At 29.9% G+C, this 17,922-nt stretch overlaps 1 protein-coding gene across 5 annotated transcripts; it reads right to left on the minus strand.

The window, feature by feature from the left end:
* Positions 1-2,824: 2,824 nt before the first annotated feature.
* On the minus strand, positions 2,825-13,646 carry LOC8263582. Of its 5 annotated transcripts, none has more exons than XR_001536301.3 (9): positions 13,323-13,646; positions 12,628-12,713; positions 11,299-11,445; positions 11,071-11,179; positions 9,217-9,340; positions 8,129-8,399; positions 7,064-7,244; positions 6,146-6,238; positions 2,825-2,961 (listed from the first exon to the last, which is right to left on the minus strand). XR_001536301.3 is itself a non-coding variant. In XM_002533881.4 (7 exons), exons 1-7 carry the CDS (start codon positions 13,441-13,443, stop codon positions 7,137-7,139), a joined length of 966 nt encoding a protein of 321 aa, XP_002533927.2. In that variant the 5' UTR covers positions 13,444-13,646; the 3' UTR covers positions 6,650-7,136. The 5 variants fall into 5 exon arrangements, 1 of the variants encoding a protein (XP_002533927.2); XR_003080881.2 differs by lacking the exon at positions 2,825-2,961 and adding an exon at positions 5,831-6,019; XR_003080880.2 differs by lacking the exon at positions 2,825-2,961 and having other exon boundaries at positions 5,831-6,238.
* Between the last annotated feature and the right edge of the window lie 4,276 nt (positions 13,647-17,922).

The raw sequence follows: 17,922 nt of genomic DNA on the forward strand, positions 1-17,922 counted from the left end.
CATGACACGTATTTTTGCACGACTTAGTATTTTATTTTAATTAAACAAATATTTTACTGAAGTAATTGTATTCATTTTTGGATATATGATTTTAACTTACTCTCGAGACTAGTCTTAATTTAACTGTTTTTCAATTGTTGCTAGTTTTTCTGCAGTTCTTTTCCTCTAGCAGCCTGATTCCTTCATCTTCGGGTTAAATGTAACTGATTTTATTGGTATGTTAACTTTTAAAATTCTAGAATCTCCGCAGTAGAAATTTCAGACTTCTCATTTGTAATTTCATGTAAATTCAGGTCTTGACAAATTATGCTGGCAAACCGAATTAAATATGTAGTATCTAATGGCTAAATGTTAATTGTGGAATAGAGCTAATGGTTTGAATCCAGATTGAAATTTGATTGAGCTAATGAATGGTCAGACTTACTACGGGATTTGGTGGCCTTAAACAATCCATTCCCTAGTGCCGGTCACTGGCCCACAGATTCGGTCGTGATAAATCATCTTCTTACCTCGAAGGATTCTGAATTTCGAGGAAGCTTTTTACTTTTAATTTATTTTTATGTCTTTCTATTTAATTACCATGACCATTTCATTAAATATGTTAGACCAATAAATGTTTAGTTTATCCTTTTTATTTATTTATGAACATTGTTATCTTTTTATTTGATGAATGATTGTTTTACTTTTATATCTTTATTAGTTTCGGTTATTATTGCAATTTAATGATAGTAATTGTTACGAAAATTTATTTCGGTGAATATATTAGAGATGTCATCTTTGCTTCAATCTATGTTGATATAAGAAACTTTAGTTGCATCATTAGCTTGAGTAATTAAAAGAAAATGAACATCGCCATCTTATTCGTCAGATCTATGCTTAATGTTAAAATAAGGGAATTACTAAGTAAATGGCTACACTAAATACTATTTTCATCATATAGTTTTAGATCATAAGTATTTGCATCGTATATTTATTTATTGTTTAGTTACTTTACTTTATGAATATTATTCTCTCAAATATTATTTTAGAGTGTTTAAATCTACTTTTGGTGTTTTTATGTAGATAATTAGTCTTTATAATAAGTGGCCTTATAGTTCATTAGGAAATCGACATCGAGGTATTTTACTGCTTTTACTATAAGAACAGTATGTGTACTTACAAGTACTAATTTATAGACATCAAGTCATTTACTTTATGGAATCAAATTTTTATTTTTATTTTTATTTTTTGTAAATTACATTACAGTAACTTTTCAAATGTTTCTCAACAGTTATTTGTATCTTGCAAGTCATTTATTTTATGGAATCAAATTTTTGAAGCTTTTTAATTACTATTTCAGCATTATTTTTATTGCAATTAGTTTCTAGGCTCATATTTCGCATCCATAACTCTTAGCTTATAGTAATTTAGCTCATAATTTTAAACTTTAAGTTCATTTTCACATTTTTCAGCTTATTAATTACATGCATATAGGTCAAATTCACATTCTTAATTTATAATTGCGTACTTACAGCTCAATTTTAAATTCTTAACTTATTTTTAAATTATTTTTAGCTCATTAATTAGCTATATGTTTACATCCGGTAAAAACTGCACCAATTTAGTTAAAAATTAATATAGTTTAAGTCCTTTTATTACTTATACAATTAAAAATCAAACAATTGCATATTTTATATTTATTCAATCAACTTATCTATGTGAAGCAATCTGCCTCTAACACGTTTAGCAATCAATCTCACATGAACGACTCAAATGGTGACCGACAATATTTGAATTAGGAGAATCGTGAGGCATCAAAAATAGGAAGTTGATGCATGGAAGATGGTTATGTCCCAAGCAATCCATCAACTAATAATCATCCATCAATCCACGAAAATATTTTTTGGTTCAACATCAATCACATGTATATATTTACTGATATTACCATAATCAACCATAATTATAACACACTAATTCATTAAATTAATTTATTAACTACACTTTACCATATTTTGCTACCCATACACAATTTAGAGATGTAATTTATGGACGGTGACTTAGTTTAATAAATTATTAATAATCTACTATAAAATTTCCTCAAGAGTTATGGATGACTAGATCGTTAGCTGAGGAATTTAAAACATATATCTCGCTGTTTGAATATCAACCAAAAAGCAATTTTTAGCTCGGCACTGCCAGAATGTTCTTCCTCCGTTCACCGCCCAAACGACTTCTTCGGCGGCCGGTAAGCTCCAAGTAGGTGTTTTTAAGGCCAATGATTCCATTTAAAGCATCAGATTAGTGAAATAACAGCATCAAGGATAAATAGTGATAACAATAACAAAATTGAGAAATCAGTTAGTAGAGATGAGAGATATTATCCACTTAGTATTGTTATAAGGTCATTCCTTGTCATAGCAATTTAATATATATATATATATATAAAGATGAACCACAGAAAGATTTGTTTCTTACAAGTCTCAGTAAATAAAAAAATCAAGTTCACTTCTGATCTTTTGGTCATGACTTATTTCTGTTGGCTTGTACTGAAATAATTTTAATGATAATTGATACTCTAATTATTTTTTATATTAATGGAATGGCTAATATGCTAAGCCGTAAAAACAATAGGAGATAATTATCTTTTTATATTTACTGAAAAAGTAAACTTCATTTAATATGAAAAAAGGAATTCAAATTCAAAAAAATATTACTTTTAAAAATAAATACTTTTATCAGTTAAATTAGATTTTTCATTCTGGATATAATTTAAAAAATATTAATATTTCATTTTCCGTCAAAAAAAATTAATTATTACTAAAGGTTTTAAAGTCAACACAATAAAGAAAAGTAAAGAAATCAGTCGTTTTCGTCCCTGTTAAACGAGTACCAAACATTACAGAGTACATCTAATAATGCATCCTTTCCATCTCCCTTCTTTATTTTCGTCTTTATGTATCCTCCCAATCAAAGACAGGTTTACTGATGTACAAGGAAAAGAAGAATATCAAAATAAACTTATAAGGGAAATTATTATGCAAGTGCTCTCATAAAGTGAAACTTATAGGATATTCAATTTATTATTAATGGAAAAGGTTCTATAAATATGGTGGTATTTTTAATGGGGTTAATTATTCTAACATTCATGAATTATATCACATTAAACTAGTATTCTTTTTATTTTTAATAATTAATTATATTTTTATTTTTTAACTCTGTTAAATTATTACATTTTTTGTCAAAAAAATATATTAGCTGATTGATAATTGTATTTAATAAAATTATTTATATTTACTATTGTTTATATATTTATTGATCAATATAAATATTAAATTAAAAATCTATTTTCAAAAATATGTAATATAATATTATAATTTTAATAAACATGTTAATTATATATTAAATAATAATATATACTAAAATTTTTATTTATATAGTAAGTACTTTTCTTATATTAATAAGTAAAAATATTAAACATGCTATCATATATCATTTTATTTTTATAAAGAGGAAATATAAAAAAATATTTTGAAAAGATATAAGGAATAATCTATTTGTCATTTCTTTGTAATAATATAAAAATTAAATCACTATAAATTAATATTAAAAATAATAATAAAGATTAAACATATAATAAAAGAGTTAATTTAGTCTATTTATTTTATTATAGGAGCTGTTGGTGAAAAGCTCTAATTTAAAATTTTTGTGAATTAAAGTTGTTCATTGTCCTAAAAGTCATCTGTTAACTAAATATTTTAACATAGATGTTGGAAATTGAAAATCTATTAGTTGCTCTCCAACAGTTATGCCAAGCACCTTCTAACATTCTTGAGTTTTATCAAACTACACTTGTAAATTTCTATCTTTTCAACAATTAATTTTAATATCCTTTCATTTTATTACGTTAAATTATTACATCTTTCAGTAAAATATAAATATTAACTAAAATTAAAATACTAATTTATCCTTAATAAATTTTTCTAATATTTATTTATATATCTAAAGAATATAATAGATTATTAATTCATAATTCTTTCACTTAACTTAATAGTTAATAACTCGATTTATTATTAAAAGAATATTATCTTATCGACTTTTTCATACAACTTTATGGAAGGCATTTATTTGATCATCTTAGTACAAATTTAATTTTTCTTTAAAGTTCTTTTTAGTAATTTATACTTTTAACTGGGTAATTAATTTTTAAATATTAAAATGATTAATATCTCACTAATAAAATTTAAATTATTGCTTACAATTTTTTTTTATTTTAGCATCTGTGAAGAGGTATCAAAATTAATTATCGAAAACAGAAAAATCTATTAAATACAATTCAATAAATTTCAAAAATATTAAAATTCTTCTATTGTAATTAGTATTTTAGATAAAAATAACGGTTAACTAACAAAATAATATGACAAAGATAATAATAGTTAATTTTATGAAATTGAGAAGATATTATAACTAATTATTAAAAATAAAAAGACATAATCTGACCAAACTCATAGACATTAAAATAATTAATTATTTTTAATATTTTTTTTCCCGTGGAGTAATGGATAATGTAGGGATGGTCTTATCGTTACGCTATATTTTATTAAGGTTAAATTAGAGAATGTTTTCTTTATTAAAAAGATAATTTTATCCGTCAATAGAAAAACTTAAAAGAGAAAACATTGAATTATATATGTTTTCCACCGTAACCAAATTGCAAATTCAACAGTTCTGTCCTCTAATTTGTAGTGCCATTTTTACCCTTTCAGTTCTTTCCAATTGTTTACCACCTGTTCTGCCACGTGGATCCTATCACTTATAATTTTTACTAATATTATCAACCATATAAAATTGCAAATTCCTTTAACTTTCTATTAATTTTATTATTATTCTTTTTACTATATTTGTTTTCAGAATCTGTAGGATCCCTACTCTTTTTCTAAAGCAACAATTCCTCAGAATTGCAAACCCAATCACCCTACTTAAATATTACATCTTAATAAATTGTTTATTCAACTTTTAAGATATTATTTATTACGAATTTGTATTTAATTCTCGCAATTTCACCAATTATGTTAAGCTTTAGTTGAATTAACATATTTAAGTGAAAATATAGGAGCTATTAGCACTCCAACAGCTGATAATACCCCTACACGCACTTATTTTAGTTTTAAATTTTAAATTTTTTAATTTTTATTTCACAAAAATAATCTTTATTTTGATGATATTTTATTGTAATTGATATTAATATTCATTTCATTTATTATATAATAATTATAAATCTGCAATACTGCAGAGTTATCATCTAGTAGAATATAAAGAAGTTGCAACCTAGTAATCATAAATTAGTATTGTCAAAAAAATGGGAAGTTTCAAAGCTTGAAGCTTAATAAGTGAATTTTTAGCTTATATGCTTTCTCATATAAATTATAAATAATTAACAGTTAATTATTTTTAATAATGAAAAAAGAGAAAATATGACACTTTAAAAAAAATTAAAAAAAATAATAATAATATTTTTAGGAGCTATTTCTTCCTTTTAAAATTTGACGACAAAATATGACACTTAAAATATTTTAGAAAAAGAAAATGAATTAGAATCTTTTGGAGTTTCTAATTTTAAAAATACTTTCTATAACATAAAAAATAATAATTTAAGAGTTTACCAGAGATGATCTAAGTTTTATGAAAACCGAGTCCTCCTAAATAATTTGTTGCGCATTCTGATTCATCCCAAAGGAAAATGTCTTGAACTGCCACCAAGTTAAATGTCTCACAAACTCTCATGCATATGTCCAATGATTGCTATTGCTAAAAGTCTTCATTTATCCTACTGTATTAGTTCTAACAGCTCAAATTTGGATGGCCAAACATTTCATTAGAAATATTATCAACATAGACAATGCGTGAAGTCAATTTTACAGTTTGTTGTGTTCTGAATGGCCAAATATACAAGTTTGACATAATCCAATGTACCTAATCCAGATTCCTTTCTTCTTTTTCTTTCTTTTCTTTTTTTTTTTCTAAAGGGCACATAGACAGATTCCTAAAACACAAGATAAGAACTGTAAACAATAATTATGTACTAAGAATCTACCTAACGAAACAGAACTTGTGAATTGAAAATAAACAAAAAAATAAAAGAAAAATCAAATCACCAAAAACAAAATACCTCCATCCCCCTGCCCTTTTGCCTGTCAGCCTTGTTTCAACCTGCACATGTCATCTACATAGTTGGTGGTGGTTGCTTGGTCACTTCACCTGCCTGCATACTTATCAGTAAGGAAACAATAGCTGTGCCCCTGGCATTACATAGCCACATGATACATGTTACCAGTTAAACAGATCGTCACATAGAGATGAGACAAATGGACAAATCACATGGCACACAAGTATGAACTATCATCAAAATGATCCCAAGTCTCCTGTGCTGGATGACATGATAATGTCCTATTGCATCTTTGTACTAAATATTGCTACTAATTTGTGACTCATTTTAAGTAGAGCTTCTGATGTCTTGGCTACAACTCTTTTTTAAGTCCCAGGGTTTGATCTTATCTTTTTGTCCAAGAAGAAGGGCAGAATGGGATTCTTCGTCATCTCAATACAGGGATGTGGAAGTACTGAAGGTTTTAACCAAAAATGCAAGTAGATGTTATCCATAAATAGATACAAGTAAAGCAGGCAGTAGCAATATTGAATTATTCAGCAAATTATACACTAAGAAAGATACCCCAAAATACACAATTTAAGAATACCAAACGAATTCTTGCAAGAAATAGTTAATGCCATAAACACATTTAATACATAGTGATAATATTCCTGAGGGGAATCCCTTTTTGTGATAAATTACAGACATGGAATAGACAATGAAACATCTTTGTTAGTAATTATCAGTACACTTTGTTTCAGTTTCTTCTGTACCAATGGCAGTGTTGTAACGATACCAGAAGCTTTTCACAAATTTTCATTCGAGGATTTATGATGATAACTGAACAACATCAGAGCGCCTTTGATATTATCTTACCTAGTAAGTCCACAGGACAATTTGCACTGAATAAAGTTCAAAGGCTCAAGTGTATAGACTGACCTACCAAAATAGAGTACCAGTCCATCTCTACAGTATGTTATTCTTGTGATCAATGATACGTCGCCCCTTTTACTCATAGGAGACCCAGATGTTTCAGCTGCTGAACATGCTCAGGTGGGAGAGGAGGAGGAGACCAATCAGAGCCTGTCATCTCGCCATCAACATCCTCAACCACATATTCCTAACAAAGCAGGAAGATATAAAAATAATCAATTATGGTAACAATATATAGTCAAGTAAAATTTGAACACATGCCACATGAGCGCTTAGCAACAAATATTGAGACATGAAAAACAAAACTTGATCAATTATATGACAAATCTCAGAACATGCAGAATTCAACTAATTTCATGATGTCAAAAATCATAGACATCATATTGCAGAAAAGAAAACATGGAAAAAGCAACCTAGAGCTAACATTTCAAGTATATCATGAAAATAGACTATATGTGCAGCAATTTCAGTTATGGAAGGTGAAATGGGATTAGCCTGGTAGGTGAAAAGGTCCTATAAAGTACACATATTCATATACCCAAGCTCTATCATACAGAAGAATGGTGAAAGTAACGAGGATGTCAAACACAGAGTTAAAGAAAGATGGTTAGAGTGGAATGTGTACTAATAGTTCTACCTGACCACAAAATAGCACCTAACTAAAGTAGAAATTTTATACGACCGAGATTTAACCTTCATAAAAAATTAGCATGACAAGAAATTGAGTGCACTTAGATGGATGTCGATAGAAAAGTTTCAGAGAAGGGGGATTGAGATTGTTTGTATGTATCATATATGTATTATACGCCAGTAGGTGCCCCAGTATGCAAGGCTACTGATGTTGCAGAAGAAAAAGGAGCAAATGATAGACCTAATACAACATTTAAAGAAAAAGATCCATTTAACTAGCCTAAATATTTCTGAAAATGTAGCACTGACCAGGGTAGGGTAGACTTCAGCGAAAAATAAACCATTTAACTGATCCCAACTAGTTTAAAATTAAAGTTTAGTTTTTAGCTTGATAGAGAGACCCTTGGACCTAAAGAGATCCTAGACGCATTAGCCACTCACTTTTGTTAGCATCCTTTTTGCAAGTATGTGATAATGCCGCTGCCAAATTCGTTGACCAACCATAGTAGCTACCAAAACACTGTAGAATATGCCAATCACAGTAAATAGTCCCAGCACAACCAGAGCCATTATAAATAACAATGGCAGCCCTGCTTCACCAGCACCTCCCAAGCAACCACATTCACCAGCAGCACTTGCACAGCTCTCAAAGCAAGTGGTACAGTCAGTCCACATACAAAGCGTGCCAGGTAAATGGCAGTCTGCACACATTCTGCAAAAATAAGAGGAGAAAATGGAAACGTAAATCATCAATATTGGTTCCATTACAATCAATAACCACAGGTTAGTAAGATACGAGTTCAAAACAAAAAGTTCCACGAGTACGCATTATTCATGTTGCTTTTGCATTTGAAATAGGAGCACATGTCCTATTAATAGAGTTTAGCATCCACTACCTTAAAATCAAATATCCTGATTTTATTTTGCCCTAAATTTTGTTATTTGCCTAATAATCTAGTAAAGGACCGCGCAAAGGCTAATATAAAGCACATTTTTCACCACAGTCATCCTCTCTTCAACACAAAATCACAACATAAGAAGGAAGGAGAAAGAAGGTTGAACAAATTTACACAGAACTAAAACTTCATCTGACAAGTAAGAAATAAGCAGATGAAAGATAGGCTCATTTTCTAAAAGGCAGAATCCAAATTACCACAGCCATCTGTCCCTTATACTGCTTTAACAGCATAAAAATAGGCAAGCAAAACATGTAGAGAAACCTTCACGCAATAGATCATAGCATACTTCTAAGTTGCCAGGTAAAGCTTATGCACTAGCAGAGGCCTTTTTTATTTTCAAATATAAAAAATAGTAGGAGGTATTTGCATTAGGAATAGATTAATTGAGTTTTCATTATAAGAACAATTGCTAACACTTCCCAATGTTTTTAAGATTCTTCAACTCTGCAGGAGGTCTTAAGAAATAAGAATCAAAAGAAGTCTAATTCTTGTCATTCTTATAAATAAAAGCAGCAGAAAAAACATCATCACATATATCTGCTTTTGAAACAATAAACAGTAGAGTTGTACCCAGGCTGACAGCAACAGAGACATAATTCTCGACAAGGTTGAGCCAAATCACTGCGAACTCTTCGATCATAACATGTGATGAAGCACCCAGATAGCCCCAGCAAAGCAAAAAACAACAATGCTCCTGTACAGCCACACATTTTTGTAAAGGTGCTATTTGCATATTCTGGCAAAGAAAACTTAAGATATGGCAAAAAGAATACAAAGATCTCAATATTGAGAAATGCCAACACTGATTTTATCTCAATACTTATTACAGATTTTAATGAGAAAATTTCCCAATTTGGTACATATGTTATATATAATGTTTAAGTGGTTCAATTTCTAAATTAGCAAGCAGCATAAGAGATTCAAACAACCATTCATATGTTTGCCATCAAAGTAGAAACGATCAAGGTTGTTTAAGTCGCTTTTTTAACTAAAATTGTTGGAGGCTTTATAAGCTTGAATCCTAATATCATAAAATTTAATCAACCATGAAAAGTAACTTAGACATTTAATGATATGTCCTCACAGTTACATTTAATAATCATCCTCAGCATTGTTAAGCACAATATCATAGTAATATGTTATCTATAACCATGGTATGACATTATATTGCAACAAAGAAAGTTCCAGAATCTTTGTTCTTACGTATATGTAAAGGATAATACTTTACAATATAAGTATGGATGACCTTTAAATTCTTTTATTGTCACACCTTGTATAGGTATGAGTAGTATGATCTACTTAAAATAACAAAAGGACACTTCATACTCTGTACAGTAATTTGTTCTTTTTACTTTGAGAGCTAAGCTATATATTCTTTTTATACCCTTTTGAGTTCTATAATTTTAACAAGAAACAATATTATCTATTTATCCAATTACATAGTTATATGTCTTGTACTAAATAAAAGTATTATGAATTCTTCTTTTAACAAAGAAAGAATAGGAAAATGGGAGGAATGATGTAGGTCAGATCTATATAAACTTAATTACGTTGATTTTGTGGGTTTAAAACTGAATTCCAGGTCTAGTTTCATAAAAACTCAGTTCTGAAACAGAGGAATATGAAAGAAAAAGAAATTCTAAGAGTCAACAGTTAGAAGGATTAGGAGTCACACCTAAAGAGAATTGAAACACACAATTCCAGAGCAGAAAATTGTAGGAAATCTTTGTTTATTGAATCTGAAAACTCAACTATTACAAGCCTAGGTATATAGACTAAACTATCCTAACACTATATCCTAAAAACTAGGAAAATTATTTACTGATAATAATTAGAAAATACTAAACCAACTAAAACTCCTAAATCAGACTTAAAACAAGATAAAGACTCCTAAATAAATTTTAACTATGGTTCCAGCAAAGTTAGAAATTACAGAAATACCCCTTGGGTATTGCAATAGTAAATATTATTTCAAAATTCTAAATCTTTTGATTCTTTGAATTTTGTTTTTCTTGATGTTTTCTTTGTCTGCATCAAGGAAAAAACAGCAAAAGTTGCAGCAACTCAAATTTCACCTGTAAACTTGTGATTTGACTTCAATATTACCAATTATACTGTATAAACTCACAAATTTACTCCGATTTTTATGAAATGTCAATTTTTAGACGTCTTAACTCATTTGGTGAACAAGTATTATAACCGGAAAGTTGCTCACAGATGCACATCACTGGTTTTAAAGCGAAAGAGGAAGCCCTGGAGAACAAATATTATAAACTCATACAACTTAACTCGCAAGTTTAACAACCTTGGAAACAACAAAAACGTCCACCAAGAATAATCGACTGCTACGCAAAAATATCATGATAATAAATGCCAGTAAAAGCTTTCGGATAAATGTCAGTTCAGGTTCTTGGGACATTTTACCACATATATAGTAGAAACTAAGCTCATTATCAAAGCCCCATGTATGGCGAAGCCAGGATTGCTGATAACTATCAATTAAATACACCAAGTATGCAAGTGAAGCAATTACCTGCAAACAATGAACATAAAGACATAAAAATGAATATTCTAAAGGAGAGGAAAAAGGGAAAGAAACAAGACAGCAAGAAAAATATATCGATAAATCAGAATAGGGTATTGATGACCTACAAGCTGAACAGCCAAAAATATAAATGCAATGTCCCTAGTCACAAAGAACCGAAATTTCAGAGTACGCCACTTCCTGTCTGCAGCAACATGAACTCTCAAATGATAAGGGGCTTTGCAGGTTGTGCAATGAGCAAATGCAAACCCTTCCTACAAAAGTTAAAGAAAAACAATTGCAAAAGAAATCAGGAGAAGTCATAAAAGATTAGATTGGAATTAAAATGCAACAACGCAGGAGAGGGCATGCATCTGAAATCAATTTGTTGGATCACCAAGACCAGCACCTCATGCACAAAGCACCAACCTTTCCATGTTGACTGGTTGTCCATGATATAGGCCTATGTTTCATAATCAAAAGGCTACAAGTAGGCAACACAGTATAGACCTTTAAACATATCTAAAACAATATACTGTTCCTCCAGCTTTATTAAGATGAACCAAGTTTGAAATCATATACACTGTATTTCCACCACATGAAGAGAGTATCTATACCAAGTATGAATATCAGGTCTTTGTTCAAGCTTAAGACTACCAAAATTGAAAATCAGTAAATCTAACAAATTTTGCATGAACATAAGATATTTTACACAGCAAAGACAGCAGATGACATATTTAAGTACACAAGAATGTGACACTTAGGAAGCATCCTATGTTTCATGTTACCAAAGAAGAAGTGTCAAAAAGAATAAGGACAAAGGGTCAAATACCCCTGAACTTGTAGCTCAAGGCCAAATAAGTCTAATTTAAGGGCGAAATAGATCCAAACTTTGAGAAAACTATGAGCATATCTAACACGCTCCTTATTTAAATTAAATAAATAAAATAAAATTCAAATAAATATTAATTTTTAATATTGAAAATAAAAAATTTTAATTTTCTTATTTTAAAAATCCTTTTCCGTTTTATTTAAAAGACAAAAATACCAACTGCTGTATTAACTCCACTACCACCATCGACTTTACTAAACCACCATTAGCATCGTTGCCATCAACTTCACAAATCTTAGTCAAAATAATTAAAATTGCAGTCATTTGGCTCCGAGCTACAAGTTCGGAGAGGGTATTCGATCCTTTTTCCAAAAGAATAATCTTAAGTAATATTACAGGGTACAAAATAGACCCAATTTAGGACATCTATAACTTCTACAATCACCATTTAGATGTCCATAGCCTTCCCAAAAGGACTTCAGTCCAATTACAAAAAACTCACTTCACAAAATGCAGTTGCATTGAAAGCAAGCAAAGACAATAGGCCTATATCATTAAGCTCACACAACAAAGTGATAATTTAATAACTCAGAAGCTGGAAAGAAAATGAAGATGTGAAGCATACCCTCACAGCTCGCCAATGGTCCAAACATTCCCGATGTACATACTTTGATGTTCCTTTGCATTTGCATGGCGCGATAAAATCCCTACCTAAGGTATGCACTAAATGTCATCAGCCTGAAATGTGTGACTGAACTGGAAGGTCCATTATATATATATGGCTCTTGTTTTTAATAAATCATTTGCAAGAACTCAATTCAATTTAATTTATTCCTGCAAAATTATGTAACTTTTGAGATAGATTTGACCAAATTATTCAATTCAATTCAATTCTAGCACCTATGATCTTTCCTCACATGAGAATTGACCAAATAGAAATTCAATTGCATTTTTATACGTTCCAAACACTGCTAAAACAAAATTACCAAACAAAAGCCAACAAATTTGCTGGTATTCATAAGCTAAAAACTAGTAATTAAAGCCTTAATGCAACAAAGTTTATTTATTTATTTAATTTTAACAGAAACAAAATCAAACATAACATAATTTTTAAGACAAGTTTATTCTCATTTATAAAAAAAAAAAAAAAAAAAGCAAGCTTTAGACTCAAGTGATATCATATATCTCTACGTTTGCAATTTGTTTAACCACCAATAGGTTAAGTTACAACTGATAACAATAATACACAGATAAAAGGCAAAAAAATTTGACAAAATTACCTAAGAGAAACTGTAGAAAAGAAAAAAAAATTAAAATTACCGTCAGTTTCGAGGCAAATACGGCACTGAATTTGCTCGCCGGGGCCAGCTTCAAGGTCGATCTCAGAAGGTTCGGTAATCGGAGAAGGAGGTATTAGAGGAGAAGCATCATCGTCGGCCATTGATATTTGACCCACACGAACAGAGAGAAAGAGAGAAAAAGAGATTATTCAGATTAAATTAAATTATGTACAAATTTAAGAATGAGAATTTTAGGATTTTCATTTAATTATGATTTATGACTCTTTCTCTCTCAGCTGTCAGTTTCTGTTACTCTAGTTTCTGACTTTTGCATCAATGGAAGCGTCTAAGGAAGTGAATGATGAGAAAACTAAAGTGAAAAGTTACTAATGAAACCCCCCCTGTAATTTAAGTTTTAATTTTACTTTCACAATAAGATTAGATAATATTATATAATTATATATCAATATAAAGATTTATATAAATATGTTAAAGAAATTTTATGATTTAATAACATAATTAATGTATGATACATTACAGAATTAAGATTTATTATATAATCAAAATAAATTAATGTAATATTTTAAATATTAACTAAATATTTTTTATAATTAAAACTATTATTTAATTAAAAAATAATTTATTATTATAAATTAATCTAAATTTTATATATTAAAATACCTATATATATTAAAAATTATATATCAAAATAATTTTATATTTTAAAATTTATATATATTATAATTTGTCACGTAACATAAATTTAAAAAGAAATACTTTTATCAAGTGAAAATTTTTATTTTTAAAAAATTAACTAAAATAATTATAAAATAAATAAAATTTTGCTAAAATACTGCTATAATTTCTATTATCAGTACATTTATAATTAATTATCAAATAACTAATCAATATTAGTTTACTTAGTTTATTAAATACAAAAGACTTTTGATTTTTTTAAAATAAAAAACTCTATTAATTCAACTTAATCTCTAGAATAAAATACAGAATTTCTATTACATGTTAAAAATAAAATAGATTAAATCTAATAGAAGGGCAAGTAAGTTAAAAATGCAAAAAAAGAAAAGAAAAAGAAAGAGAAAATAAATAATGAAATTTAGGGATATTCGGAAATGTCTATTGGTGGTGCTCTAATATTTTTTAATGGTACCATCCTTTTCTCCATCACTCATCTCTCTCCCATCTTCAGCGAATAGCTATGTTGCCAATTTGAGTGCCCACATCTGCTGATGGGTTCCAGCACCTACCCTGTCCATCAATACCGTAAATGTATTAATTATTTATTTTGACATTCTAATTTTTAATTAAATTTAATAAATCTTTAAATCTTTACTTTTAACTCTTAAATATTTTATTTAACATATTTTTAAATTTTATTTTTTATAATATTATATTTAATGTATAAATATATTAAATAAATATAAATAAAAAATTAAAATAACACTAAAAAATAAATCCATGTATCTTTTAAAAGTCTTGTTTCTTTTTTAAAGATCAAAGAAACTAGAAGAAATTACATAGTATATGTTTTTAATAGTTACAAAAATATCTTAACTTTTAATTCATTACATTTTTACTCTTTCGTTTTATCTTTTACGCTTTAAAAAAAAAAAAACTCAAGCTCCTTTTCTAATCTATCATTAATGGTGAAATGGTGATGTTCAAGGCTAGAAAGTTTCGGCCTAGGGTTTTTAAGGTCATTAATTCCATTTTTGGTGTTAGATCGTCCGTTAGAAACCGACAGGTGGTGGTTTCGACAGTAGCATCAAGGAAGAAAGAGAAATTCAAAATTTCAAATCTTTAGTTCGTCAGTTTAAGGTCCTTCCGGTAAAACAGATAGTAAAGTTATACTGGCAGCGTCAAAAAGCTATTATGGCAAAAGTCTTACGGCCAATGGTGGCCAAATGACAAGGAAACAGTGGGGTAAATTGCACAAAGTCCCTCAATTTTATGCCTAATATCATTAAAGTCCATAAATTTCAATTTATAACACTAAACCTCCTTAACTTCAATTGGAATATCACTAAACCCCTTGTTGTTCAATTCTGTTAGAATGATGGATGGAAAGCTGATGTGGTACAACACTTTACCTATTGTTTTAAGAAAATATTCCAGCTTATTAAAATTATTGACACATCGACTCATTAAAGAAATCCACTCTTTCATTTGCTTATAGTCGCTTGTAACAGTAGCTTCAAGGGGGACAACACCACCTCATCTCCTCCTACAACCACCACCACCATCACTATTTCACTACGGGACTCGCCAACTCATATGCATGGTTCCTATCTTTCTTGAACAAAATGAGAAAAAAAAAAAGGAAATAAATGGTGGAGAAAACTAAACAATCCCATGAGAAAACAGAAATTTGATAATTTTTCTAAACCAAATCCAAAGAGAATTGCAAACTTTATTAAAAATGAAATCTTTTGCACAAAGTCAATCAAACACTCATAAATCAAAAGTTTCCCTTTTTTTATGTTGTTGCTACTAATGTTGTTGGTGTCATCGCGTTTGTTGTTGTTACTATTGTCGTTGTCTGTTGTTGCTCCTACATCTGAGTATCTTTGTTTGAATTGTAGGAGATAGAAAATCTTGTGTTTGAACTCAGTCTTCTTCACTCATTAACTCGACTTACTTTGTCTTACAATAACTTCTCTAAACTTATTCCTTCTCATCTCTTCAATGTTACCTCTTTTCACTCTTTCTTTATTTGTCTCATGACTCTCTATCTCTCTCTCTCATATCCAAACAAATCAAATCTTTATAAGAACTAACTTACTTGGATTTATCTTTATAGCAAAAGATCGATATGCTAAACAAAAGAAACCCGTGTTGTCCTATGAAAAATGTTTTGGGAGGAAGAAGTTGTCTTTATTAAGTATGCGTAAAGGGTATATATACAACTCAAATATAGCCACTGATAAGCATACAGCTAAGGTTAAAGGCTAACCACTAGATATTCAGCTAGATAATTCAACCTAATAACTAAATCAGTTACAAAGAGTATACAATATCTCTAATACCCTCCCTCAAGTTGGAGCGTGAGGATCACAAACGCCCAATTTGCGAAGAAGAGGCTCAATTTGTTCTCGACCCAAGGCTTTTTGTTAGAATGTCTACCAACTGTTCAGTGCTTCAAACATAAACTGTTATAATCATACCTTTTTGTATCTCATCACACACAAAATGGCAATCAACTTCGATGTGTTTGGTGCGTTCATGAAAAACAGGATTTGCGGCTATATGTATTGCTGCCTGGCTATCACAAAATACTCCAGCAGATTTATCATGATGCACTACTAAAGAAAATAGCAGACCTTTAAGCCATTTCAATTTACAAACTGTGGCAGCCAAAGAACGATATTCTACTTCGACACAGTGTGTTATTTTTTGGTCTTCCAGGAAATGGGAGAGCTGCCAAGAAATATAAGATATCCTGTAATTGATCTCTGAGGTAATGGGCAACCTCCCCAATCTGAATCATAATAAGCTTTCAGCTCGAGATTACATTCAGCTTTGAGAAGAATGCCTTGTCTTGGACTACCTTACAAGTATCGTACGATGCGCAAAGCTGCTTCCTAATGCTCTTTTCGTGGTTGTTGCATAAATTGCGCTAAAATACAAACACTATAAGATAGCTCAGGTCGAGTTAAGCTTAAATAAATCAATCTTCCCACCAGCCTGTGGTATTGTTCAGGGTCTTGCATCAAATCACCTTTAACTAAGGCGAGATGATGATTTTGCTCAATGGAAACTTTGAAGGCTTAGCACCCAATAATCCTGCTTCATTAATGATATCTAAAGCATATTTTCCCTAAAATTCCTTCAGCATTTCTAGCTACTTCAACACCCAAAAAATACTTCAAAGCACCCAAATCCTTCATATGGAAACATTGGCTCAAGTACGATTTGAATTCATTGATCAAATGTGTTTTATTTTCAGCTATGTTAAGATCATCCACATGCACTAATAAAGCTAACTGTATCTCATCTTGCATTAAGGTAAATAAGGAATAATCAGAGTGTGATTGGAGAAATCCATACCATTTTAGTGCTTCAGCCAATTTTACAAACCAACAGCATGGTGCTTGTCGTAAACCATAAAGTGACTTTCTCAACTGACATGCCTTTGAGGGCTGATGAGTATGAAATCCAGGAGGCATCTTCATATAAACCTCTTCTGCAAAATCTCCATGAAGAAAAGCATTATAAACATCCATTTGAAGAAGTCCCCATCCTTTAGCTGCCACCACAGAAAGGAATGTGCGAACCGTAACCATTTTTGCTATTGGCACAAAGGTTTCGTTATAGTCAATTCCTTTAACTTGGTTATTGCCAAGAATTACTAAATGCGCCTTATATCGTTCAATGGTCCCATCAGATTTATACTTAATTTTGTACACCTATTTGCTTCTGATTGCTTTCTTCCCATGTGGTAAGTCAACTAGAGTCCATTTGCCATTTTTGATGATAAAATTTTGGCTCTATGTTGGTTGTGATGGCTACCAAGAAGACTTGATGCCATGGTGAGAACTTTGTATAATTCACATATTTAGCTAAGTCATAGGATATACCTGAGGATGATGCTGGTTTGGCTGAACTTGCAAAGGGGCTTTTGC

Source organism: Ricinus communis, chromosome 7, assembly GCF_019578655.1.
Source record: "Ricinus communis isolate WT05 ecotype wild-type chromosome 7, ASM1957865v1, whole genome shotgun sequence".
Lineage (NCBI taxonomy): Eukaryota > Viridiplantae > Streptophyta > Magnoliopsida > Malpighiales > Euphorbiaceae > Ricinus > Ricinus communis.